General features: G+C 37.3%; 1 protein-coding gene and 1 long non-coding RNA gene across 11 annotated transcripts in view; one reads left to right on the forward strand and one right to left on the reverse strand.

Annotated features, from left to right (window-relative positions):
* Positions 1 to 2,706: 2,706 nt before the first annotated feature.
* Positions 2,707 to 26,871, reverse strand: part of LOC123868025 (collagen alpha-1(XVIII) chain-like) — a 205,641-nt gene continuing 181,476 nt past the window's right edge. For 3 of the 10 annotated variants that reach the window (XM_045910358.1, XM_045910360.1, XM_045910354.1), the window contains 23 exons: positions 25,415 to 25,525; positions 22,273 to 22,287; positions 21,030 to 21,185; positions 19,915 to 20,112; positions 19,254 to 19,283; positions 17,381 to 17,548; positions 16,195 to 16,312; positions 15,873 to 15,959; positions 15,758 to 15,795; positions 15,134 to 15,346; positions 14,464 to 14,598; positions 14,341 to 14,349; positions 14,165 to 14,263; positions 13,489 to 13,747; positions 13,190 to 13,273; positions 12,406 to 12,506; positions 11,861 to 11,953; positions 11,410 to 11,547; positions 10,177 to 10,307; positions 8,064 to 8,243; positions 7,604 to 7,747; positions 4,133 to 4,203; positions 2,707 to 3,212 (listed from right to left, as the gene is read on the reverse strand). In XM_045910358.1, coding sequence (XP_045766314.1) covers positions 4,134 to 4,203; positions 7,604 to 7,747; positions 8,064 to 8,243; positions 10,177 to 10,307; positions 11,410 to 11,547; positions 11,861 to 11,953; positions 12,406 to 12,506; positions 13,190 to 13,273; positions 13,489 to 13,747; positions 14,165 to 14,263; positions 14,341 to 14,349; positions 14,464 to 14,598; positions 15,134 to 15,346; positions 15,758 to 15,795; positions 15,873 to 15,959; positions 16,195 to 16,312; positions 17,381 to 17,548; positions 19,254 to 19,283; positions 19,915 to 20,112; positions 21,030 to 21,185; positions 22,273 to 22,287; positions 25,415 to 25,525 — 2,577 coding nt within the window. In that variant the 3' untranslated portion in view covers positions 2,707 to 3,212; position 4,133. Of the gene's footprint in view, positions 3,213 to 3,733; positions 3,748 to 4,132; positions 4,204 to 7,603; positions 7,748 to 8,044; positions 8,244 to 10,176; positions 10,308 to 11,409; positions 11,548 to 11,860; positions 11,954 to 12,405; positions 12,507 to 13,189; positions 13,274 to 13,488; positions 13,748 to 14,164; positions 14,264 to 14,340; positions 14,350 to 14,463; positions 14,599 to 15,133; positions 15,347 to 15,757; positions 15,796 to 15,872; positions 15,960 to 16,194; positions 16,313 to 17,380; positions 17,549 to 19,253; positions 19,284 to 19,914; positions 20,113 to 21,029; positions 21,186 to 22,272; positions 22,288 to 25,414; positions 25,526 to 26,871 lie in introns of those variants that run through there. The other 7 variants (XM_045910356.1, XM_045910357.1, XM_045910355.1 and 4 more) reach the window with 7 other exon arrangements.
* On the forward strand, positions 3,964 to 25,744 carry LOC123868029. The gene is made up of 3 exons (XR_006796559.1): positions 3,964 to 4,102; positions 22,031 to 22,036; positions 25,728 to 25,744. It is a non-coding gene; the product is annotated as an uncharacterized LOC123868029 (long non-coding RNA).

Here is a 26,871-nt window from a genome sequence, read left to right on the forward strand (position 1 = left end):
ATAAATATGGAAATTTAAAAGAAAAAGCGCCTCTAAAAAGTTTGCTACATAGGATCGGAACTAAAAACTAACTAAAATCTGGATCCTATTTACTTAGTATTAATAATTTTGAATGATTTTTTTTTGAAAATTTCCACGCTTTTTGGCGATAACTAAAAAAAATATTTTTGAAGTTAACGGCTCTTTAGATAAAAGACGGCAGCATACTTGTAAAAAAGTTTAATTAAGCATTAACATTTATTTATGTTTAAAAATATCGAAAATTGAAATAATAAGTTATGTTTACATTATTCACATAATAATATTATGCATATTTAGTTAAGGATAAAACTTAATGAAACAAAATGAAAACCATTTAAGTTAGTGAAAATAAATTGCACTTGAAATAAATAGACAAGGTAATTTAGGTATTTGATAAAATTATGCATAATAAAGCTGCAATATAATTTCATGTGAATACGGACTACGGACGTTTTGTGTTTAGTATTCATTATTAACGACAGTTCAAAATAAAAAAATTATCAGCATTAAAAGCAGAATAATCTTAAGATACTTAATATTTCTTCGATATATATGGTTTCTACATAATTATTAATTAAATTAAATATTTACTGTATTTATATCAAATAAATATACCAATAAATTATGCTACAGTGGTAAATTAATTTAAGCACATTACAAATTAATATTTACAGTCTCAAATAAACATTGGATAAGCTAATATTATCACAAAAATTTAATACAAGTTTTTAAAATTATTGAATATTACAAATTATATAACGCCGAATATAGACTATCGCCACAAAAGACGAATAAGTTAATGTTATACATTACATTGTTAAATACATATAAAATTGAGTAGTAGTATATACATAGTATAATAACGAATTTACCAGATTTAAATATTCATAGATATATTTTGGCGTATTATTTGTAAAAGAATCTAAATTCGGCAACTGCGTATTTACAAAGTAGATAGGTGTATCTTCTATTGAGAAAACTCAGAAGGATTGTTTGAGGAAGAAGAGCCACAAACTCGGCTAAATGCCAAGTTTCTTTATAGGTGTAACTGTAAATACTGTTAGAATCCGGGATGGTTGACAAATGACAAGACACAAGCCAAATGACTTCACATGGAAAGAATTTAATTACTTAGTTATTTTGGAGGTGTACTGTCCATAAGTACGATAACAATCAAGCCAACTTATCAGTAATTGGGTAAAATGATTTAACATGTTGCGAATGGAAAGTCGGTAAACCAGGTTTGACTCTTGGCCCCGATTACGTCACTCATGAAACATAAGATGGAAATAGTAAGTTAATTTTTTTTGGACATAAGTTTGTTTTTAGATGGCAAGTGTTACGCCATAATGAAAGGACTGTTCAAGTGATTTTTTCCCCATGGCACTTGTAAAATGGTCCATTCCTACTTAAAACAGAACTGAGTAGGTACAATCAAAGCCCATAAGTCGTTTAGCACCTTAATGATCATATTCGCGTGGCATGTGTGGCATGTTTATAGAAAAAGGTCATAAATGCGGCAGGTTTTTGATGCAATAGTTTTGCAGAATTGCTACTCGAATTCTGAGGCCAACCGTACCGCCATAACACACAATAAATGGCTTGTCTGAAAGTTTACAGATAAGTCTCCAGCGTCTAGTGGGCTCCAGTTTGACTATCGCAATCATCTCTGTTTGACTGGTACCTAGTACTCACTTACTAGGTATTCATTGAAATGCAGCAGGATTACTATTTTTATAGTAATCTACACCAACACCAATCACAAATATATGCATCTTTTCCGCAATTGAACTGTTCATCGACTTACTATTGACATGGTACGTGGAATTTTCATCATAAGACTTTTACTTGGGGACTTATGGTGTAATTTACAGGACTCAGTGCAGTTTTTTTTAATGATTGTGTTTTGGAGTACATTTAAAGTTTTGCAATTTTGCTGCAAGACCAAAATCCAAATAGATGGATAAATAATATCCATCTATTTAGATAATTATGAATAATATCCAAATAGATGGAAATAGATAAATGCCGATGTCACTTTCAAAGAAATTCACATATTATTTGGAAAAACAGCTATCAGAAATCCGAGTTTATGGCTCCATACAGATGATCAAAGTTCACGCAAAAAATACAATACATGGCGGTAAATTATTAAATTGGTTACATACATACTCGCAGGCAAGGTCAACTTTGTAGGCCTTAAAAGTTAGCACACAGTGTATAATTGAAAAATCGAGGGACTTACTGTACGACACTAAGTTAATAAGCCTCATATCATATAAATATTGTGTTGTACTAATGCAAATTGTGATAACTTTCGCAATACGAGCTACTTTAATAGGAATCTCATATGAACACCAAGCTTTACTTGTTAAAAATCTCATACAAAAATTGAGTACCTAAGTTTATTGTAATAATGCCTCCACTCATTTTCATATTCGGACCTTGATTACGTACTTTCTTACGGCCAAAATTACTTAATAATTTATTTATCTCTAATGTATTGAAGTAACTATACATTACAGATAGATTGTCATTGTAACTTGTCAAAAGTAATGCAAAAAGATCATACAAAGTTTGAAACTTATCGACAGATTATAGATAGGATTGATTATTATTATTAATTTTGACCTCACTGGCACAGTGGTGAGCGCTGGTCTTATTATTGGGAGGTCCCGGGTTCAATTCCCGGCAGAGGAAAATTGGTATTTTATAATTTTCAGATTTTCCTGGTCTGGTCTGGTGGGAGGCTCTGGTCGTGGCTAGTTACCTCCCTATCGGAAAAGCCGTGCCGCAAATTTGTGAATTTGCCGCTTCTGTAGAATAAAACAGCGTTTAATGAATAGCATATTCCATCTCCATTAACCCCTTGCCGGCTCACTACTGTGCAAGGATCTCGTCTCAAAATGTGAAGGATTGGCCAAAAACTACCACGCTGGTCAAGTGCGGTTTATCATACTTCAAACACCTTTGACATTATGCATAGTTTATACTCGTAAGTATTTCTCAGTTGTGGTAACTAAAAGTATGGAGGCATTTTTGTTACATTGGTTAATAAATTAAATTACAATAGGAAAAGGTAATCTTAATTTTCCCTAAAAGGTTGAGCAAATATATCGTTGAGTAGTTGTTGGTATTCCTCCGCGTTGTATAAGTAGTCTTCTTCATCTAGATCAGATGTTAAATTATACCTGGAAAGATAAAATCCTAGAGTGAAGTTGGTAGAAAAACTGTAACCTACAAGTAAGAAAAAAGGACTTCGTCTGTGGTGGCGCTTGTTGGCGCGCGTGTTGTGCCTTTTTGGAGTGTTTTTTTGTTAGAAGTGGCCGGTTTTTGTGTTCTGCTGGTGTTTATTGGTGGTGGAACTGACTGGGAAGCGCTCTAAAGGGGCGCCGCGTGTATGTCGGCGGGCGCCGGCACAGACGGAGTTCATACTTATAATTATATATAGTTTCTCTAACTTGTAAATAACTACAAACTTGACATTGGCTAATCAGTGTAAAGCCAGACGAGAGACAAGAAAAAAAAGTAAGAAGAAAATTAAAACTGCAGGTAGAGTAGTGTTATTTAAGAGCGGGAGTAAAAAATGCATAATGCAGTCGTAACCTTGAAGACAAATAATATATATGTTTTAAAGTTTTAACTGATTGTCTCAGTAGATAGTATGGAATTTGTGGAACAAGTTATTGCTACCGCTCCACTTTACTAGTACATGTACCTACCTACCTATTCACTTAGCTTTGAAGTAACTTACCTAGTAGGTAGTTCGCAATTTTTCTTTTTTTCCAAAATAGCGGCCACGGATAAAACCTGTATTAATCAATAGCTGGCATCAATACAAACGAGTATTGTATGAGACAAAATCTTCCTTCTTCTTCCTCTTCAAGTATCAAAGTTGTACCGGTGTGGAGTCATCAGTACAAACAGTCCAGTTACCAGTACAACTTTGATAGTTTATATTTCGCAAACGGACATTTCAGAAGATTTTGTCTCATACAATACGTGTTTGTATTGATGCCAGCTATTGATTAATGTAGGTTTCATGCGTGACCGCTATTTTGAAAAAAAAAATGGCGAACGTGTAGGTAGGCCAGGCTCATACTAAAATTACCTTAACGTATTTCTTTCATGTGTGATGTGGCTTCTATGCATAGCACTGCGAAATGGTTGTTGCACGGGTACCTGCACAAAAATCAATAGTAGTCACACTAATATTATAAAGGCGAAAGTTTGTGTGTATGTGTGTGTGTATGTTTGTTACTCCTTCACGCAAAAACCACTGGACGGATTTGGCTGAAATTAGGAATGGAGATAGGTTATATCCTGGATTAGCACATAGGCTACTTTTTAACCCGGAAAATCAAAGAGTTCCCACGGGATTTTGAAAAACCTAAATCCACGCGGACGAAGTCGCGGGCGTCAGCTAGTAATATATAATTATTGTTAATATCACTATTAATTAATTATTATGGAAGTAAAAAGATGAGAAAAGGGAGTAAAAAACATGAGATTGGAAATAGATTTCCACTCTCACGTTTTTTACGAGCATTGTCTTTTATTTATAAACCAATTAGGTATTAGTAAGTAGTAATAATAATATAATTATAGATGCATAATTATTGATAACGTTTAAAACAAAGACTCGTTATTTGCCCTTGCTCTTACCCACACTTGATACTTATGAGTTAACAATAAAAGTTATCCTCTTAATTTTATTAAGTTACTCAAATATTTTCTTTAACTATAACTCTTAATGTTTTAATTAATAAAGAATAAAGTATTATATTGTAATAATATAATTGTTAACAAACAACATCCAACATTCGTACTGTATGTAATACACATATCATTAACTGATATAAGCTGAAAGCTTCTTATGAGTTACCAATAAAAGTTATCCTCTTAATTTTATTAAGTTACTCAAATATTTTCTGTAACTATAACTCTTAATGTTTTAATTAATAAAGAATAAAGTATTATATTGTAATAATATAATTGTTAACAAACAACATCCAACATTCGTACTGTATGTAATTCACATATCATTAACTGATATAAGCTGAAAGCTTCTACTATCTATACTAGTATTAAAAAAAATTTTCAAAAGAAAAATAAAACCGACTTCAAAAACCAAAAACACTAAAAAGTAGAAAATAATTTTTGTTTAGCTACACATGTAATGTACCTAGGCATGAAGTCGAGCGAGCATATTAAAACAAAATTAGAAATCCAAGAGTGAAGCTCGCCCGACTTCATACCTAGGTACATTACATGTGTAGCTAAACAAAAATTATTTTCTACTTTTTAGTGTTTTTGGTTTTTGAAGTCGGTTTTATTTTTCTTTTGAAAATTTTTTATTTCACAATTTTTAGTGGCCCCACTGTACTATAATATGCTATGCCCAGTTAAAACCCTACTGTTTACTAAGCTATTACAGTGATCGCGAGCAATTTGCTCTTATCCATTGAGGAGTTCTGTTCTCCATCTCCGAAGATATTCATCGGATCTTCACCAAATTTATATGGGACCACCTGCACAGTATACCCTTTCAAACAAAAAAAAAATTTTCCAAATCGGTCCAGGGGTCTTTGAGTAATCGGGGAACATACATAAAAAATATAAAAAAAAAATAAAAAAAAAAGATCCCGACGAATTGAGAACCTCCTCCTTTTTTGGAAGTCGGTTAAAAATGCAAAAGTATGTCTGTCTGTTTGCCTGCCTGTTAGCTTTCACGGCCCGTTAAGTCCGCTATATCGATTTTGACGGAATTTGGTAGGTAGGTACCAACATAGACATAACTTGCAATCCGGGATCGGACATAGACTTTTTGACCCGAAAAATTAAAAAGCACCCACAGGATTTTATTAAAAACCCTAAATCTCGCGAATGAAGCCACGGACATCATCTAATCATATTATATTAGAATAAATTCTATTGTTTTTATTCATACTGCGGAGATATAGGTAATTTATTTTTTATACAACTTGTAGGTATATGTTATACTTAACTGTCTATGGGAAATGTGTACTTATGTATAAAAAGTACCTACTTTCGCATGCAATAAGCAGAAGTACATAAAGTAATCAATACCCAATATCCATAATTAATAAATGCAAAAGTGTGTTTGTTTGTTTGTTTATTGATGTGTTGGTTTGTCCTTCAATCATGGAGCAACGGGTCCACGTGATTTTTGCATGGTATAGTTACTTACCTATAGAGTGACTAAGCTACTTTTTATACTGGAAAATTGAAGAGTTCCCACGGGATATTTAAAAACGGATATCCACGCGGACGAAGGCGTGGGCATTAGTTAGTAGGTGATAAATAAATAGATAATAGTTAACAAAATTACAACACAGGACATCCCACAAAAACGGTCCTACAAAAATCGGAAGATATAGTATTCATAATCGAGCCTCAGAGCCTCGATAGCTCAACGGTTGAGGAGCGGACTGAATTCCGAAAGGTCGGCCGTTCAAACCCCACCCGTTGCACTATTGTCGTACCCACTCCTGGCACAAGCTTTACGTTTAATTGGAGGGGAAAGGGGAGTTTAGTCATGATTAGCATGGCTAAACTTCTTTTATAAAGAAGAAAAAAAAAATATTAATGAATATTAATAATAATGGACTAGTAGCCCAATAGGGCCAGACCTTCGTTATTTTATATAAGCTGAAAGTCTCTCTGCGTATTGTCCCCAACACAGGGAGGAACGATCAGCGACCACGAAGTTTGGATCATAGTGGCTTTGGGAGATAACAGGTAGCAAAGATGTAAAAATCTCCTACGTCAACTATAAAATCTAATTTTTTTATATTTTCTTTGGAATAGTGTTAGAAACCACGTCATGCATTGCCAGCCACTAAAGAAGTGCAAAAGTATCATCAGAGTGAATAAGAGAGTGAAGACTCTCGGTTTGATAGTGAATCGACGATACGTCAAAAATGTTATGCTATGTTGACGTAGAATTAAAGAAAAATAGGGCTACTTTAGGGCTACCTGCGTCAAATGTACATTAGGTATCGACATCACTGGCAGGCGTCAAATGTTGGTACCAACATTTGACGCCTGCCAGTGCTCGACCACTACACAAGTGGTTCGAACACAATACCACAATTCACGACAGTAAGGATTGTTGTAAACTGTGAGTATCGTGGCAACCACCTGCCAGACACTCTTATAACCCTCGACCCAAAAAGAGGGGTGTTATAAGTTTGACGTGTGTATCTGTGTATCTGTCTGTGGCATCGTAGCTCCTAAACTAACAAACCGATTTTAATTTAGTTTGATTTGTTTGAAAGGTGGCTTGATCGAGAGTGTTCTTAGCTGTAATCCAAGAAAATCGGTTCAGCCGTTTGAAAGATATCAGCTCTTTTCTAGTTACTGTAACCTTTATTTGTCGGGGGTGTTTTAATTTACACTTGTTTAAGAATTTACTAAACTTTACGGGCTTCGGGCATGGGGTTGCCACGACACGAAGTATAATATTGTTATAGTGTTTATATTATGCTATAAACCCCACCGGTAATTCTCATGTCATTTAATATATTGATGTAGAAGTATGGGTTAGTCTGGACATTACCTCTCTTGCGAGAGCAGCTTATGGGAGTAAAGCGAGGCAGCCATGCCCCTACTCGTTGGGTCCCCATTTTGCCACTCTTCGCAAAAGGTGTCGAGCGCTCTCTCACCGCTTGCATGCGAGCCGTGCCAGATTAACTTTTGAGGCCTGAAATTATCAAATTTAACAAAGCCATCTAATAAAAATATACAAACCAAAGCTCAAAAATTAAATCCGCTTACTTAAAACTAATTTGACGTGTAGATAATTCAAGAACACCTTGTTTAAGCTTCGAGATGCTATTTTAAAAGAAATGCTGGCCGCTCAACAGTTACCGCGAGACCTTTTTTATTTTCCAAAGCACTATTCAATATCAATACAAGCAGTAATCTCTTGCTTTGCCTCTGCGATGTGCCAATACAAGAATCTATTTAAAACTAATGATTTTGGGTTCTACTAATATACTTACAGTTAAGTAGCTTACCAATTTGAGTCCATCATAATATTTTTTCCACTGAAACTGTAAATTCTTAAAGGTCCCACCATGGTTCCACCGTTGCCGTCGAATATGTCTGAGAACGATTTGAAGAGAGTATCACCTTGTATATTTATGACAGGCAAGTGTCTATCCGCATATCTAACAGTTGCATCGAGGTTTTGAATTCTGAAAAAAAAAATAGAATTTGAGCTTAGATAACTTTAGAAAATGGTATTTATATTTCAGAAGGAAAAGTTACTTCTGCCATAAGAATCAATGATTACAAGAAAGATAAGTGTAGAATTGTTGAATTTGCTTAGAAGTAATGGCCTTTCCATTCAGTTGTCCCGAAGGTAGAAGAAAGGTTGGTTACATTGTCATAGATATTCTAACATGTTGCTTTATAAAAGAGTCACAGTATAGTTTCTTGCTGGAAAGTAATTTACTGAGAAGAAACATCTGCTTTCGAAAAGGTGGTAGAGTCTTGATCTATTAAAACATAGGCTTAAATGAAATCACAGTAATATTATAAAGGAGAAAGTGTGTGTGTGTGTGTGTGTGTGTGTGTGTGTGTGTGTGTGTGTGTGTGTGTGTGTGTGTGTGTGTGTGTGTGTGTGTGTGTGTGTGTGTGTGTGTGTGTGTGTGTGTGTGTGTGTGTGTGTGTGTGTGTGTGTGTGTGTGTGTGTGTGTGTGTGTGTGTGTGTGTGTGTGTGTGTGTGTGTGTGTGTGTGTGTGTGTGTGTGTGTGTGTGTGTGTGTGTGTGTGTGTGTGTGTGTGTGTGTGTGTGTGTGTGTGTGTGTGTGTGTGTGTGTGTGTGTGTGTGTGTGTGTGTGTGTGTGTGTGTGTGTGTGTGTGTGTGTGTGTGTGTGTGTGTGTGTGTGTGTGTGTGTGTGTGTGTGTGTGTGTGTGTGTGTGTGTGTGTGTGTGTGTGTGTGTGTGTGTGTGTGTGTGTGTGTGTGTGTGTGTGTGTGTGTGTGTGTGTGTGTGTGTGTGTGTGTGTGTGTGTGTGTGTGTGTGTGTGTGTGTGTGTGTGTGTGTGTGTGTGTGTGTGTGTGTGTGTGTGTGTGTGTGTGTGTGTGTGTGTGTGTGTGTGTGTGTGTGTGTGTGTGTGTGTGTGTGTGTGTGTGTGTGTGTGTGTGTGTGTGTGTGTGTGTGTGTGTGTGTGTGTGTGTGTGTGTGTGTGTGTGTGTGTGTGTGTGTGTGTGTGTGTGTGTGTGTGTGTGTGTGTGTGTGTGTGTGTGTGTGTGTGTGTGTGTGTGTGTGTGTGTGTGTGTGTGTGTGTGTGTGTGTGTGTGTGTGTGTGTGTGTGTGTGTGTGTGTGTGTGTGTGTGTGTGTGTGTGTGTGTGTGTGTGTGTGTGTGTGTGTGTGTGTGTGTGTGTGTGTGTGTGTGTGTGTGTGTGTGTGTGTGTGTGTGTGTGTGTGTGTGTGTGTGTGTGTGTGTGTGTGTGTGTGTGTGTGTGTGTGTGTGTGTGTGTGTGTGTGTGTGTGTGTGTGTGTGTGTGTGTGTGTGTGTGTGTGTGTGTGTGTGTATGTTTGTTACTCCTTCACGCAAAAACTACTGGATGGATTGGGCTGAAATTTAGAATGGACATAGATTATTCCCTGGATTAGCACATAGGCTACTTTTTATCGGGGAAAATCAAACAGTTCCCACGGGAATTTTAAAAAACCTACATCCACACGAACGAAGTCGCGGGTATCAGCTAGTAAAATATTATAATTTTAATATTGAATGCAGGAGTGAAAGCCGACGGCCTTCCTGACGCAGTGGTAAGCGCTGTGGTCTTATTAGTGGAAAGTCCCGGGTTCGATTCCCGGCAGGGTTGTGGAATTTAATAATTTCTAAATTTCTGATCTAGTCTGGTGGGAGGCTTTGGCCGTGGCTAGTTACCACCCTACTGGCAAAGCCGTGCTGCCAAGCGATTTAACGTTCCAGTACGATGCTCTGAAGAAACCAAAAAGGTATGGGTTTAATAATAACTGCCATACCCCTTACAGGTGAGCCCGCTTCCATCTGAGACTGCATCATCACTTACCACCAGGTGAGATTGCACTCAAGAACTAACTTGTATTTGAGTAAAAATACCCAGTGTAGAACACAAAAGTCAAAAGGAACACCTGCTAGTAAGGAAAGCCCTGAATGTTCCTTTCAATCCAGCTCGCCGCGCTTGTCTGTAGCAAGCATAGTCCGCTCGACGTACGCCGTGCATGTTGCCCGATAGCGGCTCGTTTAGAGCTATCAGACGAAGCTGTACAAATAAAGAGTATATTAGAAGAAGAATACTTTTTTTTTAACTTAATAAACTAGGGTTTGACATGGGTTTGACTGCTATCACCCCAAAGTAGGTGATGATGTAGCCTAATAGCTTGTTCACACAGACTGTGTAAGCGTTGCGTAAGCGTAGACGTAGGGCGTACCATTGCGTTGTAATGTATGTAACATGGCACACCGCTTGCGTAAAGCGTGGACGTATGCGTAACCCGTATGTTAAAAGCTGGGACACACCAAACGCGTATGCAGCACGTAAGCGTAGACGTAGCGCGTACCATGATGTTGTAATGTATGGAACTGTATGAGATATGACATACCGCTTGCGTGACGTGAACGTTTGCGTAGACGTAATGTGTGCTGTCATGTCTATGGATTCACGCGCGTCACTACGCGCGTGGTCACGTGTACGTGCTTGGTGTGAATCGGCCTTAAGGGTTTACGCGCGTCACTACGCACGTGTCACGTGTACGCAATTTGTGTGAATCGGCTTTAAGGTGGATAGGCACTTTCTATGCTTGCATAGAAGTTGCCTTTTGACTCTTCTTTCACTTAGCCACATCCTACTATATTATAACCGCGAAAGTTTGTATGTAGATATAGATGTTTGTTACTCTTTCACGCAAAAACTACTGGACGGATTTGGCTGAAATTTGAAATAGAGATAGATTATACCCTGGGCTCACACATGAGCTACTTTATATCCCGGATAATTAATCAATGAGTTTCCACGGGATTTTAGAAACCTATATCCACGGAAACGAAGTCGCGGGCATCAGCTAGTAAAAGATAAAACAAAGAAGATAAAAGTCCCTGATGATCTCAAGGTTGTTTGCCTGCCTGCCCGAATTGAAAATGACGTTTCAAATATAGCGACGGTCATCTCTCTTGATGAGTAAGTAGGTACAAGGTCTTAAAATTGCCTTTGGGCAGGATAATTCTCCAGATTCTGAGACTTCAGTTGTTGTAACTATGGATGGAGTTACGTCATTAGGCCCTTGAAATCTATTTTAAGTCTCCCCATTCTTAACTTGCCCTCTAAAGCTACTAAGATTATAATATTTTGCCAGAAGTTTACTTACGCTTGGTCCCATTGGTATGGAGTTGTCGATCATGTTCGATATTGGTGGCATATGCACCAGACTGGCTGCGGGCATCGGCGGGGTAGCTGGAGTCGGGGCAGCGGTTACTGGTATGTTTTGAGTGACCAGTGATCCCAGCTTTAATATAAATTATATTAGGTTATACAGGGTGCAACCAAAACGCTAGTATAAACGATGACGGGTGATAATACTGATGATTACTGATAAGAAATCACAAATAAAATTCGAAAATAAATAAATCAAGAAACCCTGTATATTTTAAAAGATCACAATATGTTGCATATAAAACATCTGACTGACGCTAGAGGTCAACGACCGTTATGTAAGTAGGCCACTCGGAGTCAATTTTGATGTAAGTACTCCTACGCTCTCTCTTAGATATAGCTTAGTATTTACTAAAATCTGCATAATATCAATAAAGGTAACTTACCATAACATACTGCCAGCCTGAGTTGACTTTGACGAATAAAGCCTGTTCTTCTACGACATACGCAAGTGCACCCACAGGACTTGTTGAGGCTAGCTAAATAGACAAAAAATTTAAGACATTTATTATGTAGGTATCAACTTTATTATTTGAGCATAAAGTCCCTAGTACCTACAGTTTACTTTTAAGGTTAATCTATGTTTACCTGTATGTATTTGAGTATTTTTATTATCTATGGTAGATCCATCATTAATATCGATGAAATATAACTATGCCATCATCCATAAGAACTTAACTCACTCTTTTAATCGATCTTTCTTAGTGCTATTGTTTCGTAATTCATTAGAGTAGATAAGTTTTTAGAAAATCTGTATGAACCTTTTATCACACTATTTTGTGCTTTACTAGATAGCTAAGTAAGTAGATACAGTGGTACACACTTAACATTTATGCTTTTATTTCCCCAGTAACAAACAAAAAAATAGGAAGAAAAACTGTTTTTATAATATTTGGTATGGAAGCAAGGTTATGAATAAAAGTTGGCATACCTTCATCAAATCTGAAGTCGTAGGGAATACTGCAGCACCTAATACATTTTTATTACTGTTCGATTCATCATGATGAGCTCTGGACTCCGAACTGGATGAAGCTGCAAACATGTTACTTATTATTAACACTCTATAACAGGAAGACTTAATAAAATACTAGGGTATACAGATGTCAAAATGAATGACAAGTGTAAATTAAAAATTTATAACACCCCCGACAAGTAAAGTTACAGTAACTAGAAAAGACCGAAAATACCTGATAACTTTCAAACGGCTGAACCGATTTTCTTGGACTATTCCGCGCCTACGATCCAAAGTATCAGAGTCTTCCAAAACATCATTTTCAAATAAATAAATATGTATCAAGGCAACGTCCATCTTGACAGCTTGACACTTGTCAATTGACATAATATTATGAACCTAACGGTTATGTAACCTTCTTTTCTACAAGAAAACTAGAAAAGAGCTGATAACTCTTAAACGGCTGCACCAATTTTTTTGGATTATAGCTAAGAACACTCTCGATCAAGCCACCTTTCAAACAAAAAAAACTAAATTAAAATCGGTTCATTCGTTTAGGCGCTACGATGCCACAGACAGATACACAGATACACAGACACACAGATATACAGATACACACGTCAAACTTATAACACCCCTCTTTTTGGGTCGGGGGTTAAAAAGGATTTACATACTTCGCAAATTTATTTAAAACAAAATGTATCAACCGGGTCCACCTTTTGGTTAGTCAATGGGATAAGACTTTATTGTAATGAATACTTACGTGGATTTTCTTTATTTCTATCTTTCAGATCATGTAATTCTTTCAGAGCCTTTTCTTTCAGTTGGTCTAAAGGACTTTTTACAACTAAATCCAGCAGCGTGCGTTAAAGAAGAGAAGGTTAGACAAATTAATTATAGGTAGGGTACTCTGATAAATTCTAAAGATTAAAATAAACTACTGGGTAAAGCCATTATTTTTGAAAAAATCTAGAGACTTAAGTAGTATTTTCAGTTGGCAATTAGCTGATACCAAGAAGAAAGGTTGAGGAGATTTTTTTTTTAAAGTTTTACCCATCTCACCTGGTTTGCCATAGAACTTTGTACTTCCATGTACCGGATATTCTTCAACGAAGCTGACGCCGGGTTCACCTTTCGGTCCGACGATTGATATTCCAGGAGTTCCTGGTGGTCCTGGAGGACCAGGAGGTCCAGGTGGCCCGGGTACAAACTGGACTGGATCAGATTTAGGGCCAGGTGGTCCAACGGGACCTGGTGGACCCTGGGCCCCTTTTGGACCAGGCGTTCCATCGTAGCCTCGATCTCCCTTTTCACCTTTGAACTGCATTGTAAGGGAATTTAAAAAAACAACTTTCTAAAAATAATTAAGTTTGATCATAATATTTTCTCAATCAATAATGTAATTGATTTTAATTTTTTTGCTTTGCAAAGCAAAAAACTACCTTCTGTTTCCGCGTAAGACAACTAACTCTAATAGTTAGTGCACAATATGTCTTTTTGTGTTTTGTTGCAATAATTTTTTTGTCTATCTATACGTCCTATAATATCGTTTAAATTAATGAAAGGTTAAGTTTTCAATGTTTGAATTTATGCCAGTAGTTTTGTACAAATAGTTGATTCTATAAGGCTTCAAGCTTGTGTTGATAGGATGAAACCAACGCTTAAAGTTAAGTACCCCCACAATAAGATAAGGCTAACGTATTATTATTGTAATTAAGATTATGGAAACGAAACTTACCATAGAAGCATCTAGAATGTTTATTCCTGGATCGCCTTTTTCGCCTTTCGGTCCTATGAGTCCTGGAACTCCAGGAGGTCCTAATGTTCCAGGTCGACCCTATAATATTATATTGGTTTATAAAGGGTAAACTAAAAAGAAAAGCTATTGGGGCTCATAATGTTATTTATAAGTACCTTCATATTCTGATCAGCATGTAACAAAGTAAACTCAATCAACATTGATAGAACATATCTAGTTTATCAATCATTCCATTTTATATGAATATCATTTGTGAACAATATATAATGTACACTTACCACCCATCCGGGCAAGCCAATATCACCTTTCTCACCAGGTTTACCAGGTATACCCTGCAGACCCTGTGGTCCACGTGGACCTGGTGGACCTGGCCTTCCTCTTCTACCTCTTAAGCCAGGTTCTCCTTTTTCGCCCTAAAAATTTATTTCTGTTTAACTCTTGGTTTATTCCTAAACATCTCCATATTTAGAAGATAAGTTTTCCAAGTAGTTAAATATTTATAGCTAAAGCTGAAGGTATCTTGATTTAAACAGGCCTGATTTTGATCAAAGTTGAAGCAGTGTTTAAGTGTGATTGGAATTATTTTTTTTCGAAAAATTACGTCTTGATTAACCCCGCACAGTACACTAATCTTTGTAGGTTTCGCGAAGAAAATAACTAAACACACAGTTTTTATCAACTTTAACCCATACTAATATTATAAATGCGAAAGTGTGTCTGTCTCTCTGTCTGTCTGCTACCTATTCAAGGCCCAACAGTTTAACCGATTCATACAAAATTTAGTACAGAGTTAGCTTCCTGGGGACGGACATAGGTTACTTTTTATCCCGGAAAACCAAACAGTTCCCGTGGGATTTTCAAAAACCTAAATTCACGCGGACGAAGTCGCTTGCATCCTCTTGTGTTAATATACGTAGTAGAAGAAAGAAGGAGAAGGGGCATAATTACCTTGATAGTCATAATATCAGAGCCGGTAGCTGATGTGATACTGACAGGACCGGGAGGGCCACGTTCACCTCTGTCTCCTTTCAAGCCTGGTGAACCAGGCGGTCCTGCGATACCGGGCATTCCCGAAGGTCCAATATCACCACGTTCACCATTCTTTCCATCTTTACCAGGAAATCCTGGAGTACCATCGTTGCCGTTGCTTCCTTTTTCGCCCTGAACAAAATAAAAAAAACTATGACATACTTAACTATTTATATTTACGTATCAAATTGATACGAGATTTTCAATATTTCAGAACATTTAGAAATCTAGAATTTTCAAACGGTTAATGTTTGAAAAGTTCGGTGCGTAACTTTAGCCGTGGCTGGTTGCTCTAAGGCCAAACCATTATAATTTCAAACGATATAGTGGTTTTGGTGTGATATTATGAATAGATTTAGTTAACTATTACTCCTTCCAGTTAGCACATAATATTATGTCTGTATTTTACTTTATCGTCATATAATATAGCAACATTCTTCAACGAATAGAAAATGTTTCAACTGTACCTACTTGTGAATTTCAGTCAGAAATTCAGTCAACAAAATGAACTGAAATTCTAGTTAAATTTTATCGTTCACTAACCTTTTCGCCCTTATCGCCTTTGGTCACTTGTAGTCGACCTGAAACAGTTTTACCGTTTAACTGGCTTATAAGTTCGATTTAACCATTATGAGGTAATTGTCAAGATCGTACCTACCAGCTGATAGGAACTCTGATTCTTCTGAAGCGAGGACGCCTACTGGCAAAGCTGGAGGGCCTGGTGGACCGGGTATTCCTTGTTCACCTGAAGAGTAATATTACCGTGTCAAAATAATGGCCGATTCACACCAATTGCGTATGCAGCACGTACACATGACACGTGCGTAGTGCCGCGCGTGAATCCGTAAATGTAAAGCGTTGACGTGTGAACAGATACTTGGGAATGCGATTGTTCTATTTGAACGCTTTTTTAACGGACGTTAAAAAGCTCTCGTGCGAATGAGGCCTAAAGGTTTCAAATATTTAGTTGATTTATATACCCTTTTCCCCTTTCTCGCCGAATCGTCCATTGGCTCCTGGAAGACCAGGTCGGCCATCCAATCCTGGAGTACCACGATCGCCTTTTATTCCTCGGTCACCTTTGGTCCCCGTATAACCCTAAAGTTAAACAAATGAAAAAACTATGTAGACATATTGACAAGTTTGCTTACTTTGTTTTAAAACTGCCAGAGCTTTAACTAAAATTGAAAGTTTCCCTTTATTTAAAATAGAACTTTTATTTCCATGCTGAAATCAAATTTTTGATTAAATGATTAATTTTAATGGTTTTTGTGAAGCTTTTATGTTAAGCATTAAGTACCTAACCAATTCCTGTACGATGCTAAGTGCCCACTAGCAATAAAACTTGCAAAAATTGCTCTCGTTGTCCCGTCAATGTCAATTTCTGCAAGTTTCACGTGCTAAAAAAAGCTAAAATTGACTTTCTTCGAGTTTCATACGGTACAAGTGATGCACAAGTGACTTGCTAAAGCAAACTTCTGCGAGTTTTACTGTCAGTGGATACTTGGTCAAACTTCAAAAATTTTAAAACCGCAATAAATAAACTTTTGCAATAAATAGCACTTTGATGTTGTTCTAATGTCCATTTAAACATCAAAAAGCGTTTTTCAATAACTATCCCAATTCGAAATCAGGCAAGGTGTTTGTAGTCATCAAAAACCCATTAAGTTAATATTCTTTTAATGTTATTAGTGTTCCGTACCTCAAAAGGAAAAACGGAACCCTTATATGATCACTTTGTTGTCTGTCTGTCTGTCCGTCCATCCGTCCGTCGTGTCTGTCAAGAAAACCTATAGGTTACTTCCCGTTGACCTAGAATATTATGAAATTTGGTAGGCCTTAAAGCACAAGTAAAGGAATAAACCTGAAAACCGTGAATTTGTGGTTACATCACAGAAAAAAAAATCAAAATGTGTTTTAATTTTCAAAGTAAGAGAACTATACCAAGTAAGTAGGTATAGTTATCTTACTTTGAAAATTAAAACACTTAAACTATAAATTGGTATAGGTATATGAAAGGGCTTTACTTGTAATTTCTAAAAAAGATTTTTATTTATTTATAATAACAATAGTTTTTTATTTATCGTGGAAAATGTCGGAAAAATATTCGAGAACGGAACCCTCGGTGTGCGAGTCTGACTCGCACTTGGCCGGTTTTTGACTTACACGGTCTCCTTTAGGTCCGGTTTGGCCTAGATAACCTCTCTCCCCCTTTTGGCCAGGGAATCCTCTCTCTCCTTGTAACCCGATGGGTCCTGGTTGGCCTGCGTCACCCTTAGGTCCTGGAGCCCCTGGTCTTCCAATAGCACCACCGTAGGATCCCAATAATGATTCCTAGAATTAAATATTTGTACTTACTACCTAATGTATCTTCATATATGTAATCATAACTGGCTGGCATAAAGGCCTGATATACTTCTCGCTACCTTTAAAATCTAATTATTTTGATTTCTGTGATCCAGTCTTTTGATCGATCTAATATACGTTAAAGGTCTGATACATGCATCAAATTATTCAGATATTGGTACAATAGGGTCACTTTAGCAGGTAGCTTAGTTGCAGATCCACTAAGATGCAGTAATGACCACATAACTAGTGCTCGTATGGTGTCCATTGTTATTTAGGTTAATATCTTGTAATATATATTATAAAATATGATCTCTTAATACTCTATCTTTGAGCATGCATCACGGTTCGTAAAATGATGACAACGAAAATCTTATTATTAATCAATGCTATTTAGCTCTACATCTTACGATAAATTTTTCTATTACTTCAACTCAACATGATGCTACAAACTACAACTTATGACGTAGATCCTAGGTTTTAACTCTTAACAAAAGGACTGGCTGGCAAAATCGTAGGAATTAATTAGCCGAATTCCAATGGAATTTTCAATATTTTGGTAGTCAAATATAGATCGCACTAAATTCTGGGTTACTACTCCTAATATTGTCGCTGCAGAAAAACTGTGAGAATACATCTTATCTTATCAATTTTGAATTGTTTTCTCGGATTTTAAGTAAAATAAAACTGCTTAGCTTTAAAGGTGTAAGTATGTTACGTTTACTTGTTTATTATATTCTAAATTTTACTTTACCTAGATTTACAGTAGCAGTAGCTTGTAGTAGGTATATACATAATGAACTTAATTAATTTGTTTTAGAATTTCCAAGTTTATTATCGTAGAAACAATGGAACTTTAAGTGAAACAACAAATTTCCCTTCCAAAATTTATAATGATTTACTCGACAAAACAGAAATTATTTTCAGATATGCGCAAACTTTTGGCGACGAAGGCTATAATAAATTTCCTTATCTCCTCGTCCCCCGATGTGTATCTATCAAGAACGAAAGTCGTTCCGAAGTTTGTTGAAGTGGTTTGTTTGCAGAAGACAAATATTTCTTTACATAAAGTTGCAGACACTGTGTTGCGCGATGGGGTGACAGGCCTTCAGAGCCATTTTATGTGGGTACATCATACATGCATACAATTTTTTTGTGGCATGCATCGAATTATGCCCTTATAATACTTGGTCGATATTATCCCAATCATCGTCCCAAAGTTCGTTGCAACATGCAACATTACGTTTGCTGCTTCATATTTTTAACCCCCGACCCAAAAAGAGGGATGTTATAAGTTTGACGTGTGTATCTGTCTGTAGCATCGTAGCTAATGAACCGATTTTAATTTTTGTTTTGAAAGGTGGCTTGATCGAGTGTTCTTAGCTATAATCCAAGAAAATCGGTTCAGCAGTTTGAAAGTTATCAGCTCTTTTCTAGTTACTGTAACTTTCACTGTGTTATAAATTTTTAATTTACACTTGTACATACAAAAGTTACTCAAGAATGAACGGCCCAAAAACTGTCCACGATGTTGTTTGTATTTTAGTAATTTGGTAAAAAACGAAAAAAAAACTCGTAGATAATGTCTTGTGTTAAATATGGGTTTAAAATATAGGTTAGATTATGGTTTTATTCAAGGTACATGCTAGAGAGAATATAAGCCACTGCAGAAAATCCAGAACGAACATCTTACCTTGTATATTTGTCTTGGCTTCCAATTCGACTGCACGAGGACAAAAAAGTAATTTTAAAAATCTTAGACAAGAATAGATACATATTTTGTTTTATGCACTTCATCAGAATTCTTGGTGGTAAGATAAAACAGGTGATAGTGGTAATCTGAGATACATTGTGATCGATCAACGATCAAATAAATCGTAGATATTATATTTTAATCGGCTTTGATTACAGATAATTTTCATGATAGGTAAATATCATAGTTTCCATAAAATAGATAGGCATGAGTTTTTTTATAAAATGAAACAAATTAGTAAGTATCGAAAACGACATAATACATTTTCCCTATGCAAAACAAATTCTTCAATGAGAGAGACGGAGCCCTAGCAATTCTGCTTCAATCACCATTTTACAAATCCAAGCGGAAATTTTCTGTGAAACGCTTCTGCCGCAGTGACGTTGGTAAAGAGGTGCCGTGTCCTTATAACAAGTTGCTAAAATTCCACACCAAACATACATAATATACTATGTCGCAGAGGCGCGGAAAAACCCGCGTAGGCTAAGTCTGGTCCGCGCCAGATGGCTTTGTTTGATTTTTTGATGGTTTTTTTGATGGCATTAAGATCATTTCAATGATTTCAACGCTAGATTTAAAAATCATAGAAAGTCGTACTTACCTCAAAATTACTATAATCAGATGTTCCTGGAGGTCCGGGGGGCCCGGGAGGACCAGTACTGCCTGGTCGTCCATCAACACCCGGTTCACCTTTGGGACCAGAGTGACCTTCCGGTCCTCGAGGGCCATCATCTCCTCGGTCACCTGTTTCACCTCTCAGCCCCATAGGTCCACGCTCTCCAGGCATTCCTGGCTGACCCTGTTACAGTTAAGGTTAATTACGTAATTTAGTTCCATAAATACGAGTATGATTTTGCCTCTATTTAGTCTTAGCTTTGAGAATTTTAATGAAGTTAATGGGTGTGCCAAATATTACTGATATGAATAATGTTTCAGTATGCACATATTCTCATATTCAGACATTGCTTTAGGGTCTTTCACTCGTAGAATATTATAATCTTCAGAATTGAGCTCCAATAACAGCTCGCTTCTGTGATGTCCCCACTAAGTTTTAATCTTTATGACGTAACTCAAGGGGCGATTGAAGTAACTCCTCAAAAAGCGGAAACACCCTGGGGTGGTTCCTTTTGTATCACAAATGTACTGCAGGGTCTGCCATGCTGAACCAGTGCAAATTGGTGGACTTCATACACTTTTGAGAAAATTATGGAAAATTCTCAGGCGTGTAGGTACTTTACGACGTTTTCCTTCACCGTTAAGTGTGATTTGCTTAAAACGCACATAACTTGAACAAATTAGAGATGGGTGCGATCGAACCCCCGACCTCGAAAAGAAGTACGACGCCTTAACCACTGGGCAACCACAGTTATCACCGAACCGAAGCGAGGTGTTCCTTTATCATTAACTAGCTGACGCCCGCGACTTCGTCCGCGTGGATTTAGGTTTTTCGAAATCCCGTGGGAACTCTTTGGTTTTCCGGGATAAAAAGTAGCCTATGTGCTAATCCGGGATATTATCTATCTCCATTCCGAATTTCAGCCAAAACCGTCCAGTAGTTTTTGCGTGAAGGAGTAACAAACATACACACACACACACACATACAAACTTTCGCCTTTATAATATTAGTGTGATGTGATCACGTGTTCCCACGGGATTTCAAAAAAGCTAAATCCACGCGGGCGAAGTCGCGGGCATCGGCTAGTAAGAAATACTTACAGCGATACCTGGTGCCCCAGTTCGGCCATCAGCTCCAACCATGCCCGGTGGTCCAGGTGGACCTTGTAGCTCTGGATGGGTCTGGAGTAGTGATAGTATGACGCTAGAGTTGCAGCTGCACTGACCACCCGATGAGTAGTTCTCACCGAAGATTTGCTGCAAGAAGATAGGAGAAATGTTTTAAGCTACTCTAATTTGAGCTGCAGGTAGGAAGGCCCTATCCATGTCCTGTAGCCTTGCGCTATAAAATTATAGGCTTTTATCACTAACTATTATAATAAATGCAAAAGTATTTACTTGTTGGTTTGTCCTTCAATCACGCTGCGACGGAGCAACAACGGATCGACGTGATTTTTTGCATGGCTAGGTATATGGGTAGGTTAAAGGCCTGGAGAGTGACATAGGCTATTTTTTATCACAGAAACCCAAAGAGTTCCCACGGGATTTTTAAGAATCTATAACTCCACGCGAACGAAGTCGCGGGTATCAACTAGTCGAAGAATAAACTTCAGGTTCACAGAAATGCTTGATACTGTTCACATAATAATGGATTTGTGTGAGTGAATGTAATCGTAAAACGACAAACATGTCCGCACGTTGAGACCTAGTATTAGAATCCTATAAGTACCTACCTACTAGGCAAAATATTAAGGGGATAGGTACCTATTAGGTATAAGAAAAAGTAAACTTTCATACAATCAAGGCTTGTTTGGATTGGTTATTTCTTAAATTATTTTTAGAAGTTTTTTAGTTTTGCAAGCAAAACCGGAATAAGTAAAACCTAGCAGGCACCTTGGAGATTCCTAGGATTCAAGGTTAGCAAGTTTTGGCAGACTATGGCAACCAAATAAATACTCCTTTCATATCATAAGTAGGTATATTCTGCACGACTGCTTTTAGTAAGTACATGCTACAAAACAATATTATATTTTTATCAAACAACCGGTAATGAATAAGATAAGAAGTGATAATTCACCGTAATTAATTATACACATAGTAAGGTATAGGTACTAATCAGAAACACGTGCACAGGGATTTTTACCACGGTAGGTGTACGGTCATTTATAATGACGAAAAGTTACAAAATACGGCGCTTTGTAAACAAATGATTTCCTTTAGTATGATTGGTCTAGCTGTTCATACAGTTCACGACAGTAAAGGGAACTTCCAACAAAACGTCGAGGTTTCGACGTCACTGGCAGGCGTCAAATGTTCCTTTGACGCTTGCCGTACTTATACGAACCTTTACCACATTCCTCTGGTTCAGATTGCATGCAAAGAATAAAACTTTAAATAAGTAGGTAGGTACCCACCTAGATTATCGAAATAAAAACAATGGAAAATACGTACTACTATATTATTATTCAATCTATACTTAATATTATAAATGCGAAAGTGTGTCTATCTGTCTGTCTGTCCAGACAGACACGGCCCAACAGTTTAACCGATTCTGACGAAAGGTACCAAGTTAGCTTATATCCGTGGACGGACATAGGCTAGTTTTTATCCCGGAAAATCAAGGAGTTCCCAAGGGAGTCCTAAAGACCCATCCGCTTAACCAATTTGTATGAAATTTAGTACCGAGGTAGCTTGCGTCCATGTAATTGACATAGGCAAATTTTTATCCTGGAAAATCAAACAGTTCCTACGGGATCTTTAAAAACCTAAATCCCCGTGGATGAAGTCGCGGGCATCCTCTAGTTTTAAATAAGTAAAAATAAATAATTGATTAAGTAATTAATTTTTATCTCGGTTGTAGTTAGTAGCATTTTGTAAAGTACTTAACTACGAGTATCTTTTCCCGCGACTTGGTCTGTGTGGATTTAAGTTTTTATGGATCCGGTAGGGATTTCTCCAAATCCTGGGATTACGTTATCAAGGCGTAGTCGCGCGTTTAGTATAGAAAATAGACGTGCCACTACGCTGCGGACTACGCAAGTATTAATCTAGATTTTTATGCAGAAAAACCAAGAATTTCATGCGTTTTTTCATAAATATTAATCCATAATGATCAAAGACGCAGGCAAAGACTAGTGTCAAATAATTATAATTATGTTTCACCACCAGACTCTACGATGAACCAAGATGTATCTATTCTGAGCCAATACTTTGAAGAGCATTTTCATAATAGGTACGAGTAATAATTCATACCCGAAATCTAAGCAGATTGCCTATCAGTCCAAAGTGGAAGACAATAAAAAGACATCTGCAGTATGTACACAGTTTGAATTCCAATAAGGGTTGATTTACGTACCTCAATAAGAGGTTAAGGGATTTTGGCTCAAACAGATTGCTGACGGCAGCGAAGGATTTTTTTTTCAGAAACGAGATTACAGAAAATTGTTTTCATTTCAATACAACCAATTCTTACGGTATGCTACCTGATTCTAACGCCCGGACAGTAATTATTTTGATATAACATAATAAAACAAAACATATTATAACAAACATATAAAACAAAAGCATATTAAAACAAAATTAGAAATCCAAGAGTGAAGCTCGCCCGACTTCATACCTAGGTACATTACATGTGTAGCTAAACAAAAATTATTTTCTACTTTTTAGTGTTTTTGGTTTTTGAAGTCGGTTTTGTTTTTCTTTTGAAAATTTTTTATTTCACAATTTTTAGTGGCCCCACTGTACTATAATATGCTATGCCCAGTTAAAACCCTACTGTTTACTAAGCTATTACAGTGATCGCGAGCAATTTGCTCTTATCCATTGAGGAGTTCTGTTCTGTTCTCCATCTCCGAAGATATTCATCAGATCTTCACCAAATTTATATGGGACCGCCTGCACAGTATACCCTTTCAAACAAAAAAAAAATTCCAAATCGGTCCAGGGGTCTTTGAGTAATCGGGGAACATACATAAAAAAAAAAAAAGATCCCGACGAATTGAGAACCTCCTCCTTTTTTGGAAGTCGGTTAAAAAAGAAATAGGAATTTCAGGATTACTATTCAAATTCAAATTCAAAATTCAAATCATTTTTATCAAGTATGGGCCTCTGAAAGTTCAAAAGCACTTAGCTCCAGAGAGCTTGGTCTCCTCTACGTGATTAAATCTGAAATGAGGAGTTCCACAGGAGAACCAGAGTAACAGGCATAGTTTAGCGGCTTCAACACACCGTGGGGTCCACAGGTGCCGGAATGGTGACCTTGCGCCGGAAAGCGTGGCGTTGGAAAAACCTCCACTAGGTGGACGGACGACATCAAGCGAATCAGAGAGAGCCGTCTGGCTTGAGACAACGCAAAACCGTGGTGTGTGGAGGTCCTTATAAGAGACCTATGCTCAGAAGTGGACGCCTATCAGTTGATGACAATGATCATCTTAAATTCCAGAGAAATCCTTGTTAATAACCTAGTTTCATACAGTACTAGCTGACGCCCGCGACTTCGTCCGCGTGGATTTAGGTTTTTCGAAATCCCGTGGGAACTCTTTGGTTTTCCGGGATAAAAAGTAGCCTATGTGCTAATCCAGGATAGTATCTATCTTCATTCCGAATTTCAGCCAAATCCGTCCAGTAGTTTTTGCGTGAAGGAGTAACAAACATACACAGACACACACACACACACACACATACAAACTTTCTCCTTTATAATATTAGTGTGATTCCAGAGAAATCCTTGCTAATAACCTAGTTTCATACAGTATTTAAATGAGATCTATCTCCATGAATGGGAAATGAAACCATAACGTGTAGAACATGCTAACTGCCGTCATTCCGTTATGACAAAAACCATCGAAGAGCAAATGAATCGATTGCCTCAGTTCTAGCATTGGAGTGGTGCCAAGCGCATAGTAAACTAAGTTATGATCGCACCAATTTACTGAACCGCAGTTTCCTTGCTTGGTTTGGAAGTAACACTCAGGAAATTGGTACGTATATTCGGGAAAAGGTCAAATACGCAAATAGGTAAGTACCTATATTGCGTGGAAAATTTGTGGCCACCACTTTCCAAACTTTGGTCAATACAAGAAAGTGCACTCGCTACCTAAACTAGCATTTTTGAAAGATTGATTATTATTCTTATTAGGTAGTTCCTTACTAGCTAGGCTAGGCTTTTGCCCGGGTCTTTGTCTGCGATACTATGTAAGTAATTCCTATGAACTTCTGTATAAAGAAGCTTTTAAATAGTGAAAGAATGATTAAAACTGGTTTAGTAATGTCAGAGTTTATCACTTACGTAATAAACAAACAAACAAATAAATCTTTAAAATATTAGTAAGAAAAAATTTCCTGAAAATTATTTTTTGTCGTGTCGGAAAGCTCTTATGGAGTCCATTTTTGCAAAAAAGTGAAAAACTCAAAAGTGTCGATAACTGCAAATAGAGTTACGAGGGCAGAACTGCAATATAATACTTTAAATACCAAAAATTTCTTACATCATCACCAGATCCTGACATTTCTGCAAGAGCCGTGGTGCCTGGTTGGCCTGGAGCCCCTGGTGGGCCTGGCGGTCCGGGAGGCCCCCGTATCGACTCTCCCGGTGGACCCTATAAAAAAAGAGGTCATTGGAAGCATCATTAATATTATTTTCTTCAATAAATTGAGGTAGGCACTGGTAGGTACTTAGATAAAGTATGATTGGGTCAGTCAAAGAAAATATATAATTATATTTGTGAGCTCAGTCGAGTCGAGAGTTTGATTATTTCATTCGTCGGCATTCTTCTATGGCACTCGGGGATAATGTATAAGTTCGCGACAGGTCGAGTGCATAGTGCGGGGGTAGTGCGGGTGAGCGGGGCGTCCCCACCGCGATTGCCATCTCAACCTGTCGCGTACTCTACCTAGCTATCCATCAGTAAAATAATTTTCAGAATTGGATCATAGTTCTAGAGATTTCCCCTACATACAAACTCACAAAGTAACACATGTTACCTCTTTATAATATTAGTAAGTTTAGATATTTTGTATTTCACATCTCGATAAAAATGTTAATAACATTTGGTGCGTGTAATAAAAACACCTTATCAAAAATGAAATCAAACGAATATCACCTGTAATCATAAGTTTATTACATAAAGCGCCTGCTAGATAATATCGGCAATGGTAAACTCAATCATGCTACAAACCAATTCGAGTAGGCTTCGCACGAGTACCATCAGGCACGGATCATCAAAACAGTGTTAAGTGCTGTATAATGACTCTATATCATGGTACGGGCGTTGGGAGCGTGTTGTTAACCATGCGACACGTATCCGCCACGATATTTTTTCTTATCCAAACAAGTACGACTTGTTCACGTCCTTTTAAAATGGTACGAATTGCTATCCAAAATATAGGTATTAGATCCCACTGCCAATGGGAAAACTTCGAGTTCAGAATTCTGTTCACCGTTCACCAAGTCAAGTTTACCACTGACCAATCAAAGAACACAAGTAATTCCAAAAGTTTTCAAAAAAACCCCACTGTGGTTTGCGTTGTAATTGTAATTTCGCAAGATTTCCGAAGATGGCTGTAGAATGTAGATGTATGGAATAACTTGAGCGTTAAAAAGGGGAGTTTTATATGAACTTTTATTTATTAACGTTTCGACGCTCGAATTTTACCACCGTAGCGAGATATAAAACCTCATACTACTTGAAACACATTGAATTTGGCAATGTAGATATTTTTCAGTATCATAAAATGTGTTTTGTTGGTTTGGGGAAGGTTTCCAGTCTTAGTGCAAGACCATGTAGTTGCAACGACCATACCCTGTTCGGGGCATAATTGTGTCAATGATAAATGTCGTATCGAACCCGTAATGACTAAAGAGCTTACGGGGCGGGCGCTACAGACAATAAATCGAGTAGCAAAACAATGGAGCCCGCCCTTTGTGTGAAAACTGCGAATTTTG

The sequence above is a fragment of the Maniola jurtina genome, chromosome 9 (assembly GCF_905333055.1).
Source record: "Maniola jurtina chromosome 9, ilManJurt1.1, whole genome shotgun sequence".
In the NCBI taxonomy this organism is placed as follows: Eukaryota; Metazoa; Arthropoda; class Insecta; order Lepidoptera; family Nymphalidae; genus Maniola; species Maniola jurtina.